This window comes from Chanos chanos, chromosome 6 (genome assembly GCF_902362185.1).
Source record: "Chanos chanos chromosome 6, fChaCha1.1, whole genome shotgun sequence".
Classification (NCBI taxonomy): Eukaryota; Metazoa; Chordata; class Actinopteri; order Gonorynchiformes; family Chanidae; genus Chanos; species Chanos chanos.
In genome coordinates this window covers 35,269,213-35,292,554 of record NC_044500.1, presented here as the reverse complement: position 1 = coordinate 35,292,554, position 23,342 = coordinate 35,269,213, and the positions used below count along the sequence as shown (strand labels likewise).

General features: G+C 40.0%; 2 protein-coding genes across 2 annotated transcripts; one reads left to right on the top strand and one right to left on the bottom strand.

Annotated features, from left to right (window-relative positions):
* Positions 1-3,830: 3,830 nt before the first annotated feature.
* fam83d (family with sequence similarity 83 member D) lies at positions 3,831-7,206 on the bottom strand. The gene is made up of 5 exons (XM_030778301.1): positions 6,727-7,206; positions 5,675-5,842; positions 5,284-5,408; positions 4,226-4,797; positions 3,831-4,138 (listed from the first exon to the last, which is right to left on the bottom strand). Exons 1-5 carry the CDS (start codon positions 7,204-7,206, stop codon positions 3,831-3,833), a joined length of 1,653 nt encoding a protein of 550 aa, XP_030634161.1.
* Positions 7,207-16,494: 9,288 nt separating this feature from the next.
* zhx3a (zinc fingers and homeoboxes 3a) lies at positions 16,495-21,721 on the top strand. The gene is made up of 3 exons (XM_030776297.1): positions 16,495-16,507; positions 17,747-20,878; positions 21,384-21,721. Exons 2-3 carry the CDS (start codon positions 17,841-17,843, stop codon positions 21,415-21,417), a joined length of 3,072 nt encoding a protein of 1,023 aa, XP_030632157.1. The 5' UTR covers positions 16,495-16,507; positions 17,747-17,840; the 3' UTR covers positions 21,418-21,721.
* The last annotated feature ends 1,621 nt before the right edge of the window (positions 21,722-23,342 follow it).

The window sequence follows — 23,342 nt, the reverse complement described above, 5'->3', positions numbered from 1 at the left end:
TCCGAGTGTGTGTATGTGTTTTGAGTTTTATTCTATGAATGTTCTTTAAAATGAAAACTTCCCTCGACATTATATTCATGTATTCTTGGCTGCACTCCTTTAAAACTACACAACAACAGCAACTGAGATTAATGAAGCTAATGGCTAGAGCAGACATTTTCTGAAGTTGCATAAAAGAGAGAGAGCGAGGGAGACAGAGAGAGAGGGAGAGGGAGAGGGAGAGGCAGAGGGAGAGAGAGAGATAGTTTGTTGTCCTAAGGACAAAACTTCACATCAGATATATACCATGACTTCAGTGAGCCTAAATCCACACCAGCACCTGTCCATCACCAGTCTCACACCTGTAGGGACACCTGTCAGCCCACTTCCCACACTAAAGCCTACTAAACACAAAGAAACCATTCACCTGCCTCAAGGAGCTGAACTATTTTAAGGAAGTCATAGCAGTAACACTGACAAACATGTCCAGTGCTGAGAGTGGCTTCCTTGTCGACAGGCTGTTGTTATGCGATTAATCATCTTAATGATGTGTCTTGAGAGTGAATACTGTGCTGCATAAGCCATATTTAGAAAGTCTTTAGTTGTCTAAACATTTTTAAAAAATTGTAGGCTCAGTGTTGTTGTTTGATTTTTTTTTTCTTGAAACCAAGTGTTTAAAAGTATCACCCCTCCCCCCCACCTATGCACGCGCGCACACACACACACACACACACACACACACACATTTAATTAAAATTCAGTGCATGTGATGAAATTTGAAGGAAGGAAATGAATGGGAGATAAAAAGTGGGTAATTGAATTGTAAGGTGTGGATCATTCTTGACATTTAGTGAAGATTTGTTCCAACACCACAGTGCTCCAGAATGATTGGCTCGGGGTGGTGTGTGGCGTGCTGAGACACTGGTTAGAGCCTGCAGTGAATACGTAGGTTTAAGTAAGTAACTTTCATAAACCATATTAGCATTCGCTCTGAACCAGCATGGGCTGAGTCAGGGAATGGCGTCATTAAGGCGATGGTCATAAAACAGGCATTTATATGATACCTGTGGGGGCATTCGTAGCCAGCTCAGTAATTAACAGTCAGTCCCATCTTAATTACATTTGGCCTAATCCACTTCGATGTTATGAAAACATCATTTGAATATGATATTATTCAAAGGGTGGGTCTAGCTTTTGTCCTGCATGCTACAAATAGCTGATCTGATCTAACGCATTTGGAAGAAAATAGAAAAGAAAGTGAAGTCAGAGGAAAAGAATTTTTCTGGAAAGGCCTCTTTGTGTTGTTAGACTGGAACACGACCACAGAAACTGATCAATAACTTTGCACTCAAGTCACTGGAGTGCATGTATAAATCCACCTTGTGATTGATTTTTTGTTTTATAGTAATCAATATAGAGAGATGGGTAATTCTGTTTGCGTTTGTCTAGATCCAAAGCAGGCGAGTGATTGCAAACATTCCTGTGTATTTATTACAAATAACTAAAATGGGCTTGGCATTTACATGTTCATAGCTATGTTGGACAAACTGAGACAATTTGTGAATAACCACCAAAGTCCTTATCATCGCAGTGATGTGTGTCCTGCATAATGTTTCTGTCTCTACTATGATCAAATCATTTTGAAAAATAGTCTTAGTCCATTGAAATAATATCATGTTATTTGGTCTCAAAGAGGACATAGTTCAAATTTTCACAGCAAACATTTGTTTCTGCTCTGTGGTGTATGGTCTTACAGTACTGTAAAGGTCTACAGTCAGAGCACATGAGTAGGGTGTGGATACATGGTTATAGCACCCTCTGCAGACCGTAGAGTTCCTCCACTTAAGAAGCCCACATTTGACAAGCAAGCGGTAACCTAAGTATTAAGACAGTACAGACTGTTCGTCACTTTGATGTGGATATTTATCCCACTCTTCAAAAGACCTTATCTATTCTCACAGAGTCCTCCACCCACACGCCACAGAAACGACACAATCTCACCTCTAAGTCAACGTATATGAGAGGAAAATCAGCTTATGAACTTCAAAAAACCTTTGATTACTCCTGATCAAATAAAACCCTGAGGAGAGTAAAAGGATCTTCACCTTGCTCCCTTCCTTCACCTAAGTCAAATTTGTTTCCTTATTGCTGTAGTTAATATGCTGAATTGTAAAAAGGACTGACATAGTTACTGTGTTTCCCCATTTGTCATAAAATCTGCACATTGTAGTGTTCACCCACATATTTCAGCAGAGAAATACTGGTGTTCATTTTTTGAGGTATGAGTCATATAATACTAAAACATTACCAGACATCATTTGACATTTTGTTATTACTTTCTTAATCATAAGAGGATAATTATTAAGGTGTTCTTTAAGACAACCAGACAGTTTTCAAATACTGTTTTTATTGCATTACTGTACAATGAAATCTAGTGTGCCCACACTGTCAGTGTTACAAAAGTCATTACCACCAAACAAAGCAAATGTTTTGTTTTGTTTTTTTAAACAAACTTTACCCAGCATTGGGTAATTAAATGGCCTGGCAGTCTCTGTAGAACATACCTCTTCACTTTGGTTAAATATTACAAAATGCACACCCTAGGTAACACACTGATTGCAGGGAGAGTTTTAATGGAATTGAAACATTACTTTGGTTTTCACCACTCTGCTCATTTTTACACAGTTTGAGGAATAAAGTTTATGCAACAAAGCAATCACTAATAATATAACAATTTAAAATGAGAGGGAACTAACATTACAGAACACATTCATATTTATAAATAAGAGTCTTTGGTGATTAAATATAAATTAGCGTTCTGAAAATTAACTCCTAAATGCTTTGTGCATATTGATGTGGCAATAGTACTAACATGTCATAATATTTTTTGTATGCTTTGAACTGATTTTCTTCTCATTTCTAACATGGACAAAGTGTACATGCAAGCCTCATTAGTGTAAGGTACAAAAATATTTTGAGCGTGCAAAAAAAACATGAAAACCCTTCTTTATTATGACACATCTATGGCACTTGGAACACTGCCATAGATGTATCATAATTAAGAGGAAACATTTAAAAAAAGAGAAAGAGAGAAAAAGAAAAAAAAGAATGCAATATGACTTAACCAGCATTTCAGATAACAGCAGCAATAAAATGATCATATGTAAAATAAAAGAATTCTAGACCACCTCTACTGCATAGGTAACTGCACCAGTAGACTATGCAGCTCCTCAGAAATGATTAAATCCTATTAAACATGATTTGCCAGGCCTGTGATAGCTTCTTCTTAAAGAAGATGATCAGCTTGAATTAGACATGACTATTCTAAGTTTTTATTGAAATATTTATTGCTTTATTTTATTCTCAAGAACTGCATTTGGCGTAGCCCTGACATCCAAGTTTTTTGCTTGAGAGCAGAATCTTTTAGTCTATGAAATCTGATATCACTATTTTTAAGTAGCTTAGGTGTCTAGCACTAAAACTGTGTAATCACAAAGCGAGAGACAGATCTCACCACCTAAATGTAAAAAAAGAGTGTTGCACTCATAAGAGTGTCTTTAGCATTTTCCTACACATTAACATTCCCTTTCATTTTTTTTTTTTACAGCAGTACACATAGCCATACAGTGTTTAAGAAATCCACATGAAATTCACCAAATACTGAAAGAAGTTACAGTGAAAGTAAGATACAGTGTTTTTGTTGTAGTGTACCCTCAAGACAACATCCAGAACATTCTTTAGCGAAACCTTAAAGACAGACGCACTCATACAAATCCCCTAACTGCCACATATTTCACATAATTTATACCCGATAGTCACCCACCACCTGCTCCTCCTTCACATAATTCCCTTTAGTGAAGACACCTGGACCTTGGCCAGGTACCCATGAGCGCATTGTCCACCAGCCCAGACACATGCCTGCCTTCCTGCTGATGGGCCTTACGGCCCCTGTGTGGGCTTGAGCCCAGGGCCAAGTTGGTGAGGTCGACCAGCTCCCGTCTTTGTGAGAGCAGTGACACCATGTGGTCCAGCTTGGAGCGGATGGTGGAGTAATGGTACTGCCGTTCCTTGGTCAGCTTGCGGAAACACTCTCTCAGGCTGCTGTCGGGAGGAGCAGGTCCACACCGGATCGGTGGACGAAGGCTGACCCTGTTAGCGGCTGAACAGTGATCGCGAGTGCTGGAACCAGATGAGGAGCTTGGGCTGTTGCTGGTCTGAGTGCTGGGGGTGGAGATCAAGGAAGGACGTTTGGTTGGTTTGAGAAAGGTGTCCCTCTCAGTCTGCACTGCACGCTCCACCGTCGAGTAACTGGTCTGAGTAGAAATATGACAGGAGGGTCGAGGGGAAGGGACCATCATGTCCACCGCAGATGTGTTGGTGGCATGGTCAGTCACTTCTTTCAGTAAACATGGGGGTACATCTGAGGTTAGAACCTCATTCCTGTGCTTTTGCTCCATCCAGTCATCCCCGAAGGTAGAGGTATCAGAAACTGGGTTGCTCTCATGGTCCTTGTCTTCAGTCTCTTTACTGGGCTGCTGGTCCTCTGGGGCCTTGGGGCGTGCGGGGGTGCTGGTCATACATACAGGTAGCACAGGTTCGGGCACTACCAACTGGGAGGGCTGGGGAGGAGGGGTGGCAGGGGGCTTGAGGAGCAGATGGTCATAAATACCACTGTTTCGTGCACTAGACGGTGCCCTCATGTTTAATGGTAGGGACTGCGCGTAAAGGATACGGAATTCTTCATCAAAGTTCTCTGTGATTTGGCCAGAGAGCTCAATCAGATTGCTGCTATTGAGTTTTCCATCGGTCCAATTAAATCTAAAAGCACACAAAATACAAATGTACCAAAAACCCAAAACGAATCCTAATGAAAAGAACTAACTGATTCTATGCATGGATTTCTGATGTGCACTAGCAGTGTTTGAATCCAAAGTCAAAGCTGGCACGACACAGACAGAATATTGTCTTATATGGAAACATAACGGTCACTGTACTGGGGCTAAATCTGGAGAGATGTTATTTTTCTTTTTGATTAGTAAATGTTGTTCTACATACAGGAAGTATATAAAAGCACATATAAATTCAAGAAAGGTTTTCATGTTTTAGTTCATTTAATGCTAAAAAAATGCAACCTTTTAAACAACAAAATCAACCCTAAGAATACTTCCTGGTTTGAGGCTCTTGCAAAACTCAGCTCTGTCCATTATGCTCTCGACTCTTTTCATCAGTCTCTATTTGTATCTCGCTTCACCTGTGGAAAAAATATGTCTGAGAGAGAAGGGAAAAAAAGCAAGTGAAGCTTACCTGTACGAACCTGTAGCCACTCTGTTCCCATCAATCAACATGAATCTTTCATGGACCTTCCCGGTGATCCTGGCTCCTGATCTCAGGAAGTATGTAGAGCCTGTTATAGTCCGCACTCTCATGAGCTTCAGAAAGCAAGATAAATTTGTTAGAGAAACAGATATTGTGCTAAAAAGAAAGTTACATACAGTGGAAAAAATGTTTTCTGAAATATTAATTACTAACAACAAATCTGGACTAGTGCTTTCACTGATACAAAATAAATTTCAAATTGAGCACTGTTTTGGAGCATAAGCAATCCAAAGATCTCAAGCTACCAAAAGAGTATCTTTTTTAAAGAATGAAAAACAGTACACCATTCCAGCAATACAGCACACAAATGTAGGCTCACCCGAAGATCATCTAAGCGCACATTAATATTGGTGCACATCTGAAGAAATGATGATACACTGGACTGGTCCAGGAGGACGTATACAGGAACCCTGCGTAGTGTGCAGGCCTCCTGCAGATCCCGAAAGATATCAAGGTCTGTCAAGGAGTCTGTCACTATGGCGATGACCTGTAATAAGCACCATTAAGAGAGAACAATGACTGATGGACTTTATTATAACTCACAAAATGTATCAGAGTGAGACAGACTTCTTAGAGCTGTCTGCACTGTTATTCATTGCGCGAAACACTCTGGTTACAGGGTATTTATCTATTCATGGGAATTCAACTACAAAAACCAACATAATCTCTCTAGATTTACGGGGACAGCCATAGGCATGTAAGAAGCTGTAAGTTCCACAGCACTGACTAAAAGCCCCTTAGCCATACACCTTGACAGATTGCTATTTCGCTTGGCTTCCAAACAGATACACTCAACAGCCGATCCAAGCACCTAGGGGCCCTGCTGCACTACATTCAGATCATTTAAATGGAAGGTTTGAAAGTCAAGTCTGCAAAAGACATGTTACAGCATCTTCAATGCTCCAGGTGCAGTTCCTGAGGGTTTACATTTCATTCGAAAGAGATTTCAGTTTCCATTCTGACAATTCCACAAGGATAATTCACTAAAAGACCAGGTCTTTTGCAAGGATGTAGAACTTTCCAGTCCAAACATTTCTTTATGCTACACAATTAAGAGTGGGGTTTTAAATATTCTTCCAACTGCTGGGGGAGGAAAAGTCAAAGTAGGTTCCGTTATGTATCCTGAAAAAAGTCATCTCAACTTCAACTGATAACATCTGTATCACAGAGAAACTGAGAGAGACAGAAAACGTAACTGTAACTACAGTTTTAAATGCAGAAAGATTTATCTTACGTATAGAGTCGAGGTGGCTTCAGTTTTTCATTTTAACCTGATGTACTTTTATACGAGGTTAAGGTGAGAGGCCACATATGACAACAAAAGGCTGTCAGATTCTATACTCGTAGCACGCCCTAAAACGTCTTTATTACCTCCTTTGCACTTTTTATCATTCTTCTTGCCGCTTCTTTGCAACTGTAGATGCATTCTCCATAACTCGGCTGGAAGTAAGCGACAGCGCGCGTCACCCCTCGGAATGATCCTGTAGTAAACGCTGGCCATCCCATCTCTAAAATTGGGGGCTCTATATCTGAAATCTCAGGGAAATAAGTTACAGATGAGCAGTCTACTGTTCCACTGACAGAATGGTCCAAAAGCGCGTCCTCGCCAATTAAAGAAATGCTCCGTGGTACTATGGTAGAACGAGAGATCCGTTTAATCTCGTCCTCGGAGAGAAAGTTGGGAATTTTCTCTTTCTTAAGGAATTCCATGAAAGATCCAATCCCTCCAGCAACCAGCTCCTCTAGAGCAAGTCGGTGTCTTTCATTATACAAGTCTTTAAAGTTCAGATCTTGAGCCACGCTTGGCGTCCGCCAGCCCGGTGAGTCCTCTAAGCACTGGGATAAAGCCATGTCTGATCTCTCCGAGCAGGTTATCTCACAGGTAACGATCAGCAACGTCTCCCTTGAACCTTTCAAAGTGTGTCTTTGTATCCTGTTTTTCAAATAAAGCCAACCCACCACTAGACGGCATTGGCTTACAGGGAGTTGTCTGGCAAGCTGACCTTGTCACATGTACATTGACTTGCAGCTCTATTCGGTAGGATGCTTAGCGTTCATTGGCCAATAGTTTGAATTTACACGCAAACATTTCCTCGATCTGGAGCACAGGGAGAACCTTACTTGTCAGAGCTAGTGAATAATATTCTGGGTACTGTTGCGTTTACGTTGTTTACGTTTCAGATTTTTTGAACGCGTCGAAATTCTGTATTACAGGAAATGGGGCTTTCCACATGTCGGTGCCGCATTTCCTCTTGTTGGGAGGATGAAAACAGTCTGTACCTAAGTCGGAAGAATTTGATATAGGGTGACTAACGCAACAATTATATGGAGTACATAGAGCAAGCGAAAAATGAGATTCTCATTGTCAAAATGAGAACTCATACTCCTTTTTACAGTTGCCAAAGTGCGACGACCTTCCTTTTCTCATTAGAAAGGAACTTTGCACGCTTGACAACAGTCCGGAAGAGTATCTCGTGCACATGTTTGATCCAGAACGACAGTTATGACCATCTTACAGTTATCTATAACAGAGGTTACACACCTCTGGAGTAACCTTAAGGTTAAGTACCTTTCCGAGGGGTATATATAGTAGGCTGTAATATATGGGATTTGTGCCCACAAGCTTCCGGTTATACGGCCAATTACCTTACTACGACGTCATTTTATTTGAGAACTCCTCTACGGACCAAACTGCATTGCTGACACAAATGATCACAATTACGTGATTTTTATTTTTATTTGAGTGATTTGCATGTGAGGGGTGGACACAACACTGTAATTTTTGTGTTAGGCCATTTTGATTAATAGTTTCAGTAATGTATTATTTCGTTGTTGGTGGTCTATCGATCCGCATATCAGTATCTGAACCTTTCTACAGTTCTTATTATCATTTATTCTATGGGTAAAGTATTTTTTAAAAATTCATTTTCATGAAACAGTAGTTACCAGTGTGTTTGGCATATTTTAAGTATATCAATTTATGTCTCTACATTTTGTCTTAAAGACCAGTATTAAAAGATGCTGCTTCGTCTGCCCTCCCAAAAAACTCAATGGGAACAGCAGCAAGAAAATTGCATATCACACCAAAGATGCTGCACTGGTAAGAAACAGGTGTTTGTTTGTTTCATCCGCTTGACATTTTTTGACAAAATTATTTATCTGGAAAATCACTGTCAATGAAGCCACTGTATTTTTGTGAAAAAAAGAGAAAAAAAGTGCAAATGCTGAGGATGTGGGTTTTTATTGCCACCATATGCAAACAAGGTTAATTTCCCCTTTAAAGCCCTTATGCCTTGATCATGAGCTCTCAGCCTCTGGGCCAGAACCAATGTGTGGAACCATTAACACCAGCTGCAAAATGGTGCTCTAGAAGGGCAAACAGAAAGAGACCTTGGTGTGTGGCTCATTCTCAAATCACAACAGAGCTGCAGAAAGTGATGGTATGCATCCTGTAACTGTTGCAAGCTGGTGTGATTTCAGACAGATGCTACTTGCCCCACCAGAACATTATTACCTTCAGTAGTCTCTCACTGTAATGGCAAATGTTGACCACTGCAGGCAGATTAAAAATCAGTTAACTCTTTGGGCTGACTGTCTAAATTTTTTTTTAAGTTTCTGTGATTTCACACACACACTGTGAACAGTGGATTTGTCCTCTGCATCTAACCCATCCAACACACCAGTAGTGAACACACCAGCAGTGGGCAGCATTCCTTGGGGAGCGCCCAGGGAGCATTGGGGTTAAGTGCCTTGCTCAAGGGCACACAGCTGTGGATGTTGGGCCTGGGAATTGAATCGAACCGGCAACCCTCCAGTGACAAGCCCAGTTCTCTAACCTTTAGACCACGGCTGCCCACCTAGGATTCAACTGAACAATTCTGGAGTCTGTTTAAGAACAAGGAACAGCCTCACAAGCATCTGGAGCTGCCAGTACACTCTGATACCTCAAATTCTGCCAGTAGCTCTTGGGAGAGGTCCTGCTTTATGCAACACCAGACACCCCTTGGCAATTAGCACCCAGCACCCTGCTTTATCTCTTTGCTGGAAAGGTGTGAGCTCACCTAGAGTATGATGGAGTAGCCCCCCCCAATCCCGTTGTGCGTATGGTGATTGTCTCTGTTGATTAGGCTGACTCAAGGGATTCAAACAATTAGCCTCCCCATGTTGGAATATGTTTATGTCTCTTCATATAATGCTGCTTCCAGGCTGGTGTAACCCAATTCTTCCTTACCAGGAGGTGGTACCACAGAGGATATGGGTTCGCCCATTTTTAACATGCCCTCTTTCTGGCCAGCACAAGGTGTTCCACATGGTGTACAGTCTGGTTGATGCTGTGCTCATGCAATCATGGAGCAAGTCAGTGTGTTTTACTATCAGTCTTTAAGATATGAGGCTATTTTCACTCAGATACTCTGCAAATGTACAAATTGTTTGTCAGCCACCCTGTAAATTATAATTTCTCCAGACTGACTCACAAGAAATTCATTAAGATTGAATGGGAAATGAACATAATGTCATTATCATCATATAGCGCCTTTATATGAAAAAGTGAAAGTATTCACCACAGGATTGCTTTTTTTTGTAACTCTACGTGATGTGTTAGAGAGGAGATATTGGGTTAGAGATGTTGAGGTGTGTCCTGAAAAAATGCAGTTTCAATTTGGAGCATGTGGTGTAGTGATGGAACTGGGAACTGTAAGGGTTCCTGGATGAGGCAGAACAGAGTAGACATACTTAGGGTGCGAGGACAGATCATATCCTGTAGATAGGCATGCAGTTCCCTTTGCAGCACTGCAGGCAAGAAATAGGATCTGGAATTGAATAAGGGTTGCCACAGGCAGCCAGTGAGGTGAACAGAGGAGGGGAGTGACGTTAGAGAATTTGGGGAGATCAAATACCAAGCATACTGCAGAGGTCTAATGGTACAGATAGGGAGTCAAGCCAAGAGAGCCGTGCAGTAGCCCAGCAATATGAAATGACAAGACCAGAGGTAATGACGTGATTTCTTTCGCTGTTGTAAAATGTGAGTCTACAAGGCTGAGCTGTCAATGAGAGATGAGAGCCAAGCGTCCGCCACCTGTCCACGGTCGTTCTGACGCTATTGTTTCAGACGGAGATATAGCGGTATTGTTTACTGTGGCGCAGAGGTCACGGAGTGGGCAGCCTTCCTTTGGAAGGAAGAGGATTTCTGTCATGTCAAGGTTAAGTTTGAAGTAGCAATCAGACAAAAAGTTATGCAGTCATACTGGATTTTAAAATATAAACACAAACATTCTTAATACTGTTTTACGTAAACATGTTATTAGAAAGATTTGACTGGATATTAAATTGCAAGGATGTAATCGTTGAAATGGCCCCATACGTCACTAGAGGTGAACATTATCTTAAATGAATGATCTAATCTATGACTAATTGATCCCAGCTGAATCTATTTTCAGTTCTGTGCAGGGCTGTTTCCTGTCTGTCCAGAGCTATAAGGGATTAGATTGCATTTTACGCAGCAGCCAGAGGGGAGCTTTGTTTCTGCCAATCAGCTGTAGCTCTACATTATTTGTGAACAGGTGGCTGCATGAAGCACTGAAGGCATAGATGTGAGTTTAGTTGTCAATTTTGACAATGTATTGAGTCTCTTTGTTAGATACTGTAACTCTAAACCTGCTTTTCAACGATCATTCTCTGTTGGTACACTACATGACATTAGTGGTATATTGTAGCATGATAGTTCTGTTTCATTACCTAGTGTCAGTTCCTCATACCATAGCACTCTTAGTCATTTGCAGTATATCAGAAGATTTATTTATTATTCTCATTTGGCAACAAATGTGTGGCCCAATGGGATACATGCTTGTGGCAAATGCTGACAGATGTATAGAGTCTTTATACACCTGTTTTCAAAACAGGCTGTGTATAAGCCCTCAAGAAGACCACCAGCCAATAATTTGCCATCTCCTACTATACAAAAATGTTCTTTTTATTGTTTTTCTACTCTGGTTTCAAGAGATTAAGTAGGGCGTATTCTTCATCTGCAAATCAAGGATGAATTAAATGTCAGTACCCTCTTATGAGCAGTGAGTGTCCTCCTGTCTGTTAAATTTATATTCCTACCCAGTTTTAGAGTGAAGCTAACTGATTTCACAGCAAGAATTCTAATTCCGAGCAAAAGCGAAAAAAGACGACGAACCAGATATCATCGGTCATGATTGTTGGTATCGACGTATTACGACTCCATCCTAAAAACGGATAAGCTTTTTGGGTTTGCGTGACGCTTTGAACCACGTGCTCCTCACGGACGCACGCTGTTTATTTCGTTCCATTCTTGTCTCGCAGCTTGTGTTGCTCGTACACATTCAGTGCATACGGACATACGTGGATTTAGGTTATCAAGCGTGGTCAGTGGTGGGTTCACGCTAGTTCACGAGGTTCATCTGAGGAGAGGTCTCAGCCCCTCCTCTTCCACTGAGCGCAGCTAATGTAATGTTAATCATTTCTGTGCCAATAACGGAATTCCATTTGATTCCACTAGATCAAGCAAAAGGTAAGACCCCATTACTTCTTTCGCTTAGAAATACGACTGTTCTTAAAGTAGTTTTTCCATTAGCTGCCATAGCTTGGTATTCTACTCATTTGTGGTGCAGTAGTCGGGGCAGTTTACATGAAGTCGTCAATGTATAAAATGGCGACAGTAGACGCGGAGAGCTCAGTTTAAATTTTGGAATAGACTGATTTATGATTGTCTGTCTTGATAAATAACACTCTAACTCTTTAGTATGTCTTACTGGATAGGGGTTTCCAGCGACTTAATCTGAAGTGAAAGAGTTAACGCATCAGTTTGTTGGTGTTTCAAAGAATGTAGGTTGCTCAATGTTCTTTCTGAGTACAATTTAGTTAATTTAATCACACGCAACAACAAGATTTCTGTACCATTTCCCCCGTCAACTAGTAGCCTACATACCGTGAAAACTCCAGCCGTTAAACTGTGTTTAATGAGTTGCTAAGTAATAACGGATTGATACACACCAAGAAATTAGTTTCTGTTCAAATTACAGTAAATATTTTGATATGTTAGGTTCAGTCTAAGATGAGCTTCTCGTTTTTTTTCACCTGTTTTTTCGTATACATAGTCTCTAATTTCTTGCCACACAGTTTTAAGGGAAATACATTGCTCCGCACAACCATGCTCTAATTCTGGCTGAGATTTAAACTTAACCATGGGTTAACTTTGTCACGAATTCCATCCCTGTTTATTAAAAATACGCAGTTACAGTATAGCATGAGCAGTTACAATATTACAAATGTCCAATTATCCTCCCAATGAAAATTCCGAATATGTCCAAACTTAATTTTGTGCTCTTAAAGATATTTCATTTCAAATGTTCTACGCAAGTACTTAAGCCACATCCGAATACGATTCAGCATAATTAAAATGCTAAAACTTAAATAGGGAGTCAGAATTTAATTTAGGATGATAGCCTATAATGACGAAGGTACAACTAAAGAGTAAGAAGTTTGACGGTTATATTAGGTAAATTATAGGCAAATAGACCTACTGATCTCCAGTTGATAGTGTTGAGCATATCATTTATGAAACATTTTTAAGATTTTATTCCTTATTGGTGATAGCATTATCAGCTGTGATGTTCGAATTTAGGAGAAAAACTACAGCTAATGTTTTTATGAGCGTCGATAAACGTTTTAGGTGTATGGTGCTATTTAGTGTTAATTTTGTTTGACACTTGAGCGATACTAAAATATTTTCCTTGAGTTATAGACTGTTTCATATTTGAGAAAACCAGGCAATATCCCTCTTACTCTCCTACCTGAATTGGTGTGGCGAGGACAGGAATATTGCCTTTCTATTTGTTTCATTCTGTACCATTTTGCATAAACTGAGAGCTAGCCAGTAATTTCAGTTTATTAGTAAGCGAACGTCACATGTTAGAACGCACTAAGCTTTCCTTCAGTTTCCAGTAAAATAGTATTAGCATTAGAGATGTTTGGGCTGCTGGTAATTAATTTAACATTCTTTCAAATAAGAATGGCAAATCGGTTGTTCAGTACTAACCAGTTCTACAATGATTCTAACCATTGCTGTGAACAAAAGTAACGAGTATCCCTGCTCTGTTACAATAAAACGCAAAGTTCAACCTTTTCAAAAATGGTAACAAACGTCCATTTAACCCTGTGTCGTTGCTTAATGTGTACTGCTTTGTTAAAATAAAGAGTCTGTGTATCTTTTATCGGCACACATGGATGATCACAGTGATTACAAAGAAACCCTTAAGCCTCTTTGAGATGGCATGTTGTTTTTGCACAGCTTCCTTTGTAAGAGATTTGTACCATTCGAAAACACATGGGGGCTTGACCAAGGAGAGACCCCAAATCAGAATTTCAACTGGTAAAGCAATTTTGTGTGGAGGAACAGTTAAGACATGGCAGTTGTAATGGCTTAAAATGTCAGCCATTTCACGCTGGATGAGACACTGCACAGTGTGCTGCTGATTTTATCTGCTTTTAAATCTACAGCCCTAGCAACCAAATTGAAATTCACAAAAATGACAGGATTAGACATTGAGTTAATAACTGTCAATCAAATGTGCCTGTGGGTTACTGAATAGAATGGTTTTAGGCACGCAATAGACTAAATACTGAATGCTTATCTTGAATAAGGAAGAGGCCACAGTCCTGGCTTGGGCTGCTGTAATTTCCAGAGTTTAATGAGATTTTTCCACCCAGTATGTTAATCGCAAAAGCTGCCCTTTAAACCTTAGAACAATTACTTCATGTCCATAAGCACCTATGATGCTTGTGTCCCGTAGCAGATAGTAAATATTAGCAGCATTCATAATAACACCCTGAATTCAGAGATGTAAGATGTCCCTCTCTTTCCATCTGTTCAGTGGTGATGTGTGTGAGGATAGTTTTGTACAAGGAAAACCACAGTATTTTAGCAGCTCTGAGATATTGCAGAATCCATCAAGTATGTGTTTCTGGTGGGGGTGGGGGGGTGGGGGGCAAGGATTTCCTCCAATGTGTGTATGTGTTGTGTGTATGTGTGTTTGTATTGTGGGCAAAGAGAAGACAGAGGTTGCTATGGCGATATTAACACATGAGTGGCAGTGCTGATTGGTCTCTCATCAGACCATGCTGTAGTCATTCTGGTGGGGGGGGTGTAAAAAGGGTAATAAGAACAGAACTGCTCTGTGCATTATTCACATGCAGGTATGCACGCATGGGAGAACCACGGATAGCTGATGGTACTTCAAAGACCTGCTTTATTGGCATTCTACTAATGAGTCGCTTCTTTAATAAAGGTGAACTGTTTTTGGATATCCCAGGGGAGCTTCCATCTATTTATAATTAATGTGGACATATTAGACTCAGAGGTCTTGCATGCTGATAATATCCACATAGCACACTTTAAGATGGCAGCATATAACTACACACTCATTATGCAGGTTGGCACATGCACCTGGGCACCCAAGAAATGTGATAAAAGTAAGCCAATGTTAAGGGCATTGCTCGTGTCTTCTCTGTTAGTATTATATTTTTTTGAAAAAGGCAAAACTGTGTGGATATCTTGTGCTAGTACAAGAAATAATAGTCTTTGCTATGTTTAAACTGATGATAGATGTCCATTGTTTAATTAAACATTGTCTTATTTTTACCAACCTCTGTTTACGTATAGCAAAAATTCTTTTTCAATCCCAACGTTAATGTTAATGTTAATGTTAAGTTTCCCTCTGCAAAACTAGAGGATCAGACCAATGCAGTCAGCCTGCATGCCTGGGAAACTGATCTAGGGATAATATATGGTTGTGACAAAGAAAGGATGACATTGCAGCCTCATTAATCTGGATACCGTCACTTTGATATGGGGAGAAATGGACTTTTGGTGTATTCGATTTAAGGTGGATTGAAAGGGGAAGAATATATCTCACAATTGGAAATCCGCTCCATTCACAGGCACCTTATAAATCACTATCTTGTTCTCCTTTACTCTTATGGTGTGTAGTTATTTTATATATTAAGATAAACTTCATTTCCCATACAACCAACACCCTGCAACCTATTTTCCAACATAGTCATAGTTGAAATAGCAGCCGTTTCTTTTACCACTCTTGCAGAGTAAATAGTATGGAATGATATGATACTAACTGTAAATGTAGTAGATGTCAGAGTTTGCTGAATTTGAGCAGTAATGGCCACCTCATTGCAACCACTGTGATTTTCTGGAGATGAAAAGACCTTTAGTTCTGTTACAGAGGAAACAAAAGTACAGGACACCCAGTAGCTGGGGAGACTGTTTTGTCAGAGATGACAAAGTTCACCCTAGTGCTGAAACACGAGGCCCCTCTTTTCAGAGCTCTCGTTTCAATAGCGCACTGTCTGCAAACCTCTTGTCTTGTGTTTAATCGCACGTCTCAGCTGCCAGATAAAGCATCCCATTCTTTGATATGTGACCTGTTTTTTTATATAACATTTTTGTACTATTTCTTGTCTGCTGAGTGTTCGATGATTATGTTTCTGTGTCATTTCTCAGACTGTTCTCATTTTAATTGTAGTATTCATAGTAAAATGGTTTTAAACATTTTTAGGGGAGACTTAGGGTTGTCACAAGTGTTTGTAGGTGCTTGGAATGTATGTAAAATAAAAGGTTAATCCTTATCCTGGATGCCCCTCATCATGTTTTCTCTGAAAACACAATACTCTTTATAAGGAGCAGATGAATTGTCTCATCACTGATGGATTGTATCATGACCTCTCCAAGGGCTGAACATACAATAAATGCCCATGTCTGAATGCAGAGGACCAGGATTACAGCATAAGATGCTGGTGACCTAGTTTTTTCTTTTTTTTTTTTCTTTTTTTTTCAACAGGAAGGCAGCCGTCATGAGAAATTAAAAGAGTCAGTTGTAAAGAGGACGTCATGGCCCGTCTGGGAGCACAATGTATTCTGGGCAAGCATTCAGAGTTTTTAATTCGAGAATAATATCCTTAATAAAAGTATCTTTTATTTAAAGGTTAGCAGACCACAGTGGAAAATGCACATGGAGGCCACATTGTTTTATCTGAAGTCATCTGAAAGCTTAATATGCCCATGAAAAAAACATATTTAGAGAAGAAAGCCAGATCCAGAGGAATAATTGGACAGGTCTGTAAACTCATGAATGCTTACTGGTAATATGAAGCAGTGCTGTATATCTCTGCATATGAGTGATTAAATAGAAGTCCACTCATTTTGTCATTTCACACGTGACACTTTCCAGGTGAAGTGGACTAATATAAGTACTCTGCTGTCCTGGAGAGGAGGGAAGGAGGTTTACAGCTGATATGACATTCCTACCTGTCATAAACACACAACTCCATACCAGCTAAGAAAGGGAGGGTAGGGGGGTTATTCGAAGGGGAAGATACAAGATAGCTCATAAAGAGGCCTACATATGGCAGAGGCCCACAATAGAATTATGAAAATACATCTACATAGGCCTAATTGTTAAAACAGAACGAGAAAAAAACAAAACAAAAAATGTGAACCACAGGTGAACCTTATCCTGAAAAAACCCTGAACTGCCTCAAGTGTACTGTGCAGTGAAGTCTCTGCAGGAAGGGGAAGATTTATTTAGATGTGTGTCTTGTAAAGCACAGAGATGTGGATGTGGTACACATGTAAGAGAATGAATTCCAGCATATTTTTATCAAATGAAAATTATTTCAGTGTGTGTCAAGCAACACGAAGAAGCACTAAAAAATATCTTTTCAGTTGTTTATTTCCTAGCTTTGCCATGAAACTCAGTATAAGTGCATCTAGTTTAGGAATAAAGCTATTTGTCTTTTATATAAAGGTAAAACAACATGAACAATGTATGAAAGATTTGAGTGGTTGGACTACAAATAATCCTAAAAGTGCTGGTGGAGAGCACAAGCTGTGAGAGCATTTAGATTATATGATAATTGGTTCCAACCACACAGGATAATGAATGCAGTGTCAGGCAAATAGTCATGTTATTGCAATCATATAAAATTACCACTGGATCCAAGCACACCTGAACTCAGCTGCCCAGTGGAAGTGTTTTCTTTTCTTCCTCTTGTTATGAGAGGGAGAACAAAAGAGCAGAGAGAATGGCATAGATAAAAATAGTAAAGTGAGAATTTATCAAATGATCAGCTGAAGTGTTTTGTGGTGAAGTTTTTTTTTCATGTAGATTGTTAAATTAGCCATGCCTACTTCAATATTTTCTTCCATTTTCACTACTCTTCGATTTTACATCTTGGTTTATTTAGAAAATATATTTCAATTTATGTTATTTTATATCATGTTGTTATGTCATTTTAGTAATAAAATGTAGTAATAATTGGTACTATTAGTACTATTTTTCTCCTTTTTTTTTAGTCAGTTTCTGGGTCTCTCCGTACATACAGTGATGGGGAAAGAAGTCCTAAGACCTGAGGAGCGAATCATATTATTGTGACATCATGACTGATCCATGACACTGAAGCTTCATCTCATCCCAGCATCTGGTTTTACACTTCATCCATTAGCACAACCTACAGGATACTCCCTTCTGGTAATGGCCAGCAAAAGAAAGTCCACAGTTCCTTGCATGCTACCATCAAAAAGCAAACATGCCCGGGAAGAGATCATACTGGGATGCTTGCCTGAGCTCTTACCCACAATACCTGAGGACAGTATCCTCAGCATCTCAGGGGAAGATGATCAAGCACAATCCTCCCATGATTTCTCTAAACCTAAGGGTTACACCAGATTATGGAAAGAAGTGATATGCTGCTGTCCACCCTGTTGTTTTGAGTCCAGAGCTCTGAGCCATTTTCTCAATCACATGGACAGCTGTCATTTGGACTTCCATGCACAGCCAAACTTTTACTGTCTGAGCTGCAAGGTCACTGCTGTTAAGTTGGAAGCTTTGGCCCTGCACAATGCGGAGGCACACTCTGAACTCGGGAACCACGTGAAGGCGTCCTTGAAAGTTACTAAAAGGGATGGTGTTTTAACTGTCGAGCAGACGCTTTTCATAGAAGGAGAAGACAATTTAAGCGAGTCTAAGATTTCCAGTATGAAGACACCCATAATGAAGACAATGGGCAAAGAGGACTACAAGAGGATCGTGGTTTCTCACACTGTTGAGGCACAAAAGGCTTACCAAGGCAATGTTGGGCTGATGGGAGATACCACCCAGCTAATCAATGTACCGTTTACAAAGATGAATGGGACTGCAGGACAGTCCTTCACTCCAGCAGCTGTACAGGAAGCATCAAACATACCTTACATACTAACAATGCAGGACAGGAGGCCTCTCTGGCAGTCTGCTATTTCGGCTGATTCCACCAAAGATCTCCCAAAAGTTATGATTCCCTTGAGTAGTATTCCTACCTATGATGCTGCTATGGATGCATGCAGCTTCCTAAAGACTTCATTTAGCAAATTTCCTTACCCCACTAAAGCAGAACTTTGTTACCTGACTGTAGTTTCTGATTATCCAGAGGAACAGATTAAGCTCTGGTTCACTGCTCAGCGTTTGAGGCAGGGGATTAGCTGGTCCCCTGAAGAAATTGAAGAAGCACGCAAGAAGATGTTCAGAACTATATTTCAGGCAGCACCAATAGCATCTAAAAAACAGCAGCCCCATCACTATGCTGCTCAACACAGTGTTTCTGTCCAGCCATCATCTAAGGGCTCTAACTACAGAGAATCAAAAGCATCTAAGGGGGGTGTTTTAGGATGGAAGTCTAGCACCATAGTTACGCAGCCCGGCACTCTCCCAGTCACTACTTTAAAACAACAGTCAACTGTCCGAACACAACAGTTAGTCAATCAGTGTGTGGCCAAGCTCAAGGAAACTGACAATGAAGAGTGCGTTCTGATAAGGACAGCTGGAGGCAACAGTATTACAAGCAGAGGCACCAGCTGCAGCAGAAATATCATCAATAGCACTTCAGTTAATTATGAACATAGCGAGAAAGGTGACATTAGATTGGGTACTTATAATAACATCAAAGCCGGTGGATTGCCTGTCATTAATAAAACCAACAATGGAAAACATGACAGCAAGCCAAAAAATGGCTCCGAACGCAGTGTTTATAGTAATGGAAGCATAATTAGTCTGACTGACATTGTCAGGAAAATAGATTGTAATGTAAATAAATGTAACCGAAGTTCAGATTACATCAGCTCATCCAACATCAGCTCCAAGTCTTATGGCCTTAATACCTTCAGCCCACATAAAGCTGCTAGTGATATTAATGAGAGCAGCAAAGATTACACCACCAGCAGATCCAGCAATGGAAGCATTAATAAAAGCACTCTTCACTCTAAGATTAGCACTAATGATGAAGGCAGCACCTCAGATCAAACCAGCAAAACCGTCAACATTGACACTAGCTGCAGCAACAGCCTTGAAACGGAGGCAGTTTCACAAACACTATCCTGGTATTCCTGCGCTCAAACTGGCAGTGTCTTGAATAATTTCTGTAAGGATGTCAGGTCCCATGAGCAGCTGGGAAACCTTAGGCAAAGCTCTGTCCACTGCCAGTTCCAAGATCAGAGCGAAGATGGGCAGCTTATGAGGGCTCCAGACATGTTGCCAAGGGAAGTTCATAAATGGATAGGTGATGGAAAATACCTTGGTCACAGTTTGAAAGGCTTACAGGTAGCCGAAGAACCCTCGTTGGAAAATGTGCGCTCAAGATCTCTCCACTCTGCCGATCCTTCAAATTATTCATACCTTCCTGATGAGGACATCAAAACCAAGCAGCCCTCAAAAAGCCTTCCTCCTTCACCTCAGAAACAGAGTTGTCCAACAGTAGCCATACAAGCACCCAATGTCCAGTCCCAGAATTTCCCCGTTGTCCACCACGTTGAGCAGGGGGCGTCAGTCTTAGAGCAGCAGGAAGAAAAAGACCTTTGTGAAGGCAGCAGCTCCTCTCATGAGCTAAAGACAAACCTTAAGATGCACAATTTAACTCATCCAGATGCAAAAAGTGGCCAAGAAGTCAAGCATGAATCTGAGATTACAATAGCACCGCTTTCACAAGTTTCTTTGAACCAGAAATCAAACATAGGCCACAATCAGTGGTTCAGCACTCAGCAGTCTGAATCTCTGACCAACAAAAGAAGAATGCCACAGGTGGAGGTGGTCTGCTGGCCCAGTAACCGTCGCCGCTCTCAAGAGAATGGGACACTGAAGTGCCTGCAAAGCTCCCAGGATGCACCAGAAGAAACTAAGAAACAGTTTATTGAAGAGGATAAACACTGTGTTAAAGATAACCTGGAGGTACAGACGCCAGATGAACAAAGCAAAACTACGGATCAGTTGGTGAAACCTGGCCTTCTCAGCCTTGAACAACAGAGTACAGCTCAAAGCTCAGAAACTGAAATGCTGCAAGAGGACAAATCAGATGAAATGGAAGGAATGCAACAGAATTGCTGGGTCGTCAAAAAGGAGCCCATACCACCTGCTGACAGCCACAGATTAAAAGGTCATCAGGTTCAAGATAATGAGTCCAGGTAATTTTTTTTCTTCTAGAATTCAGCTAAAGACTTGTGGTGCAGTGGATTTGGTAAATATTACAACTTTCACAAATTTACAGATTTAACTGTGCCAAACAACATCAGTCTTATTTTGTAATAAGATGGGTCAGAGGAAAGGGGGGCCGGGGGGCATGGTATTTTTAATGTGGGGTTTAATTCTTACAAAGGTGTGCCTGAATCATCTGCTTTTGTCAAATGCCACTGATTTATATTTTCAGTGCGTGTGTTAATATATGTATATAAATAATTCATATACGTATATAAATGATCAAAGTAACGTATGGTACAGCAGTCATCCTTGAGCTTTGAGAATTGTCGTGTTTCCAAACAACAGTCATACTAAATGCAAATAATAAGGATCACTCAATTTAATGTTTGATGTGAATATGCTTGTATATTTATGTCTGCAGAGACATAAAGATACATAGATTGCTCAGTGTAATGTTGGATGCGAACATGATTGTATCTTGTGCGTTTGCAGAGACTGCCTGATAGGAGAGCTGCTGAAGGTGTGAGGACTCCATGTCAGGGAGACTCAGTCAGAAATGAATGGAGGACTGTTGTTGATGGAGGGTTATTTTATTTCTTTGGATATGACAGCTCATAAGATTGTATCAGATCTTTGATGGGTAATAGACATAAATAATGATGTGAACCTCATTGGGAGACAAGATTTAAATTAATGCTCAGGCTAAACCTGGGGACTACAGAGCAAGTGGATTAACAGCAAGCGGAAGAAGAAATTAGATGTATATGATTTGAACTGCACAGCGGAGGAGGAGTGTTTGTATTAAAACTGGAGAAAGATGGTGTCATTGAGACATTGTGATATTTTTCTTACTATTTTTAGTAAACAGCACTGCCTTGAGTTTAGTTCACCCTTTGTGGACAACTGTAAGTTTAGCTAACAGATACATTCATGTGTCATCACAAAACCTAATTAACAGAATAACTGAAGGAATATTTGAAGAAAAAAAAGATCACATAGCCTTGTCTGCACTCAGCACACATATGAAATGTTAACACTGTGACTCTTACGTTTTACACACTTTGTTTCTACCTGCTTCACACCTGGCTTCTTTGAAAACATGTAAAAACATAACATGTAAATTGGTAGTAATGAAGCCAAAAAAGGACCTCTGAAATGGTACTTAGAAATTTAAATATGAAATTGGGAAAAGCAAAATAATAAAAAAAAGAAAGAACCAAAAAAAAAGTCTGAACAGTAACGAAAAGTGCCCTGCCAAGTGGACACATCCCTTTGTTTGTAGTTTACTGGCCCATCAATCACATCTATACAATAACATCTCAAATGAGCTCTTTTTGTATATATTGAAAAATGAATGCAAATCCATCCACAGCAAGAACAGATGCACAGATGCTCTTCATCCAGCACACTAAGCAGTTATGTGTATTGTCTGTTTTTCAGTTGAATAGTGTAAAAAAAAAAACAACCTTGCACTTACTATATTTTTATGCCTGTTGTTTTCCTTTTCACTTTTCAACAATACATTTAATACAGCATATTTTAGAGAGAACTCCATAGCTTTTCAAGCATTTACTCACATGTTTGTTATCCAAAAGTGTTCCTTTCTGCTCCTTGCAAATACAGTTTGCTTGAAGATCTTTAAACACCAGCAGCTGTTGTTGTGTATATTTACCATTTCCTTATGTGAACTTATTATCGACTTTGATTAAAATTAAATGACATAAATTAAATAAATTAAGCTTTATGTGATGAAGTGAAAAGAATATTGTTCATCAGTAAGCATTTTCTTTAATGTTGGTTGGCTTTTAGAACAGAAAACCCTCGCAGGCTGTTTAGATCGCACATTCCTACTCCTTATTCAAATGAAAAAGGGTCGGATCTTCAAATAAACTTTCTGTAGCGTCTGCTCATTCACATACCAGAGCAGAGCCAAAGGGAATTTCACAATAGGAGCCTTTTTGATTCTTTTCAAGTATTGTACATCAGAGAACCATGATGTTTCTGTAATACAGAAACCACCGATTGTTATAGTTTGAGAAGCCATTATTTGCTTCTCAGACTACAGGAATAATCAATTGTGCCCCAAAAATTACAAGTTACTACTGGACTAAACCTTGATGTGTTAACACATGCACATCCAATACACAGAGACAAATGACTACAGAGCATACTTTTCAGAGGGGTAATGTCAGTTTGAGATTTAAGGTGCAGTTCTCAAACTTTTTGCTGAAACCCTGCCTGAAACCATAGCTTGGCTTAAGCCTCTTGCAGTCACTGCTTCCAAGACAAACAAGTTGGATCCTTTCCCCTCCAGATTCTTTTTGGAGACTGTTCTCAAGTCAGACTGGAATTTCACTGAGGTTCTGGGAACACAGGAAAGTCTTTGATCCAGTTATTGTAAGTGTAGAAATAAGCATCCTATTCTCACATGTAAGGCCAACTTATAACAAA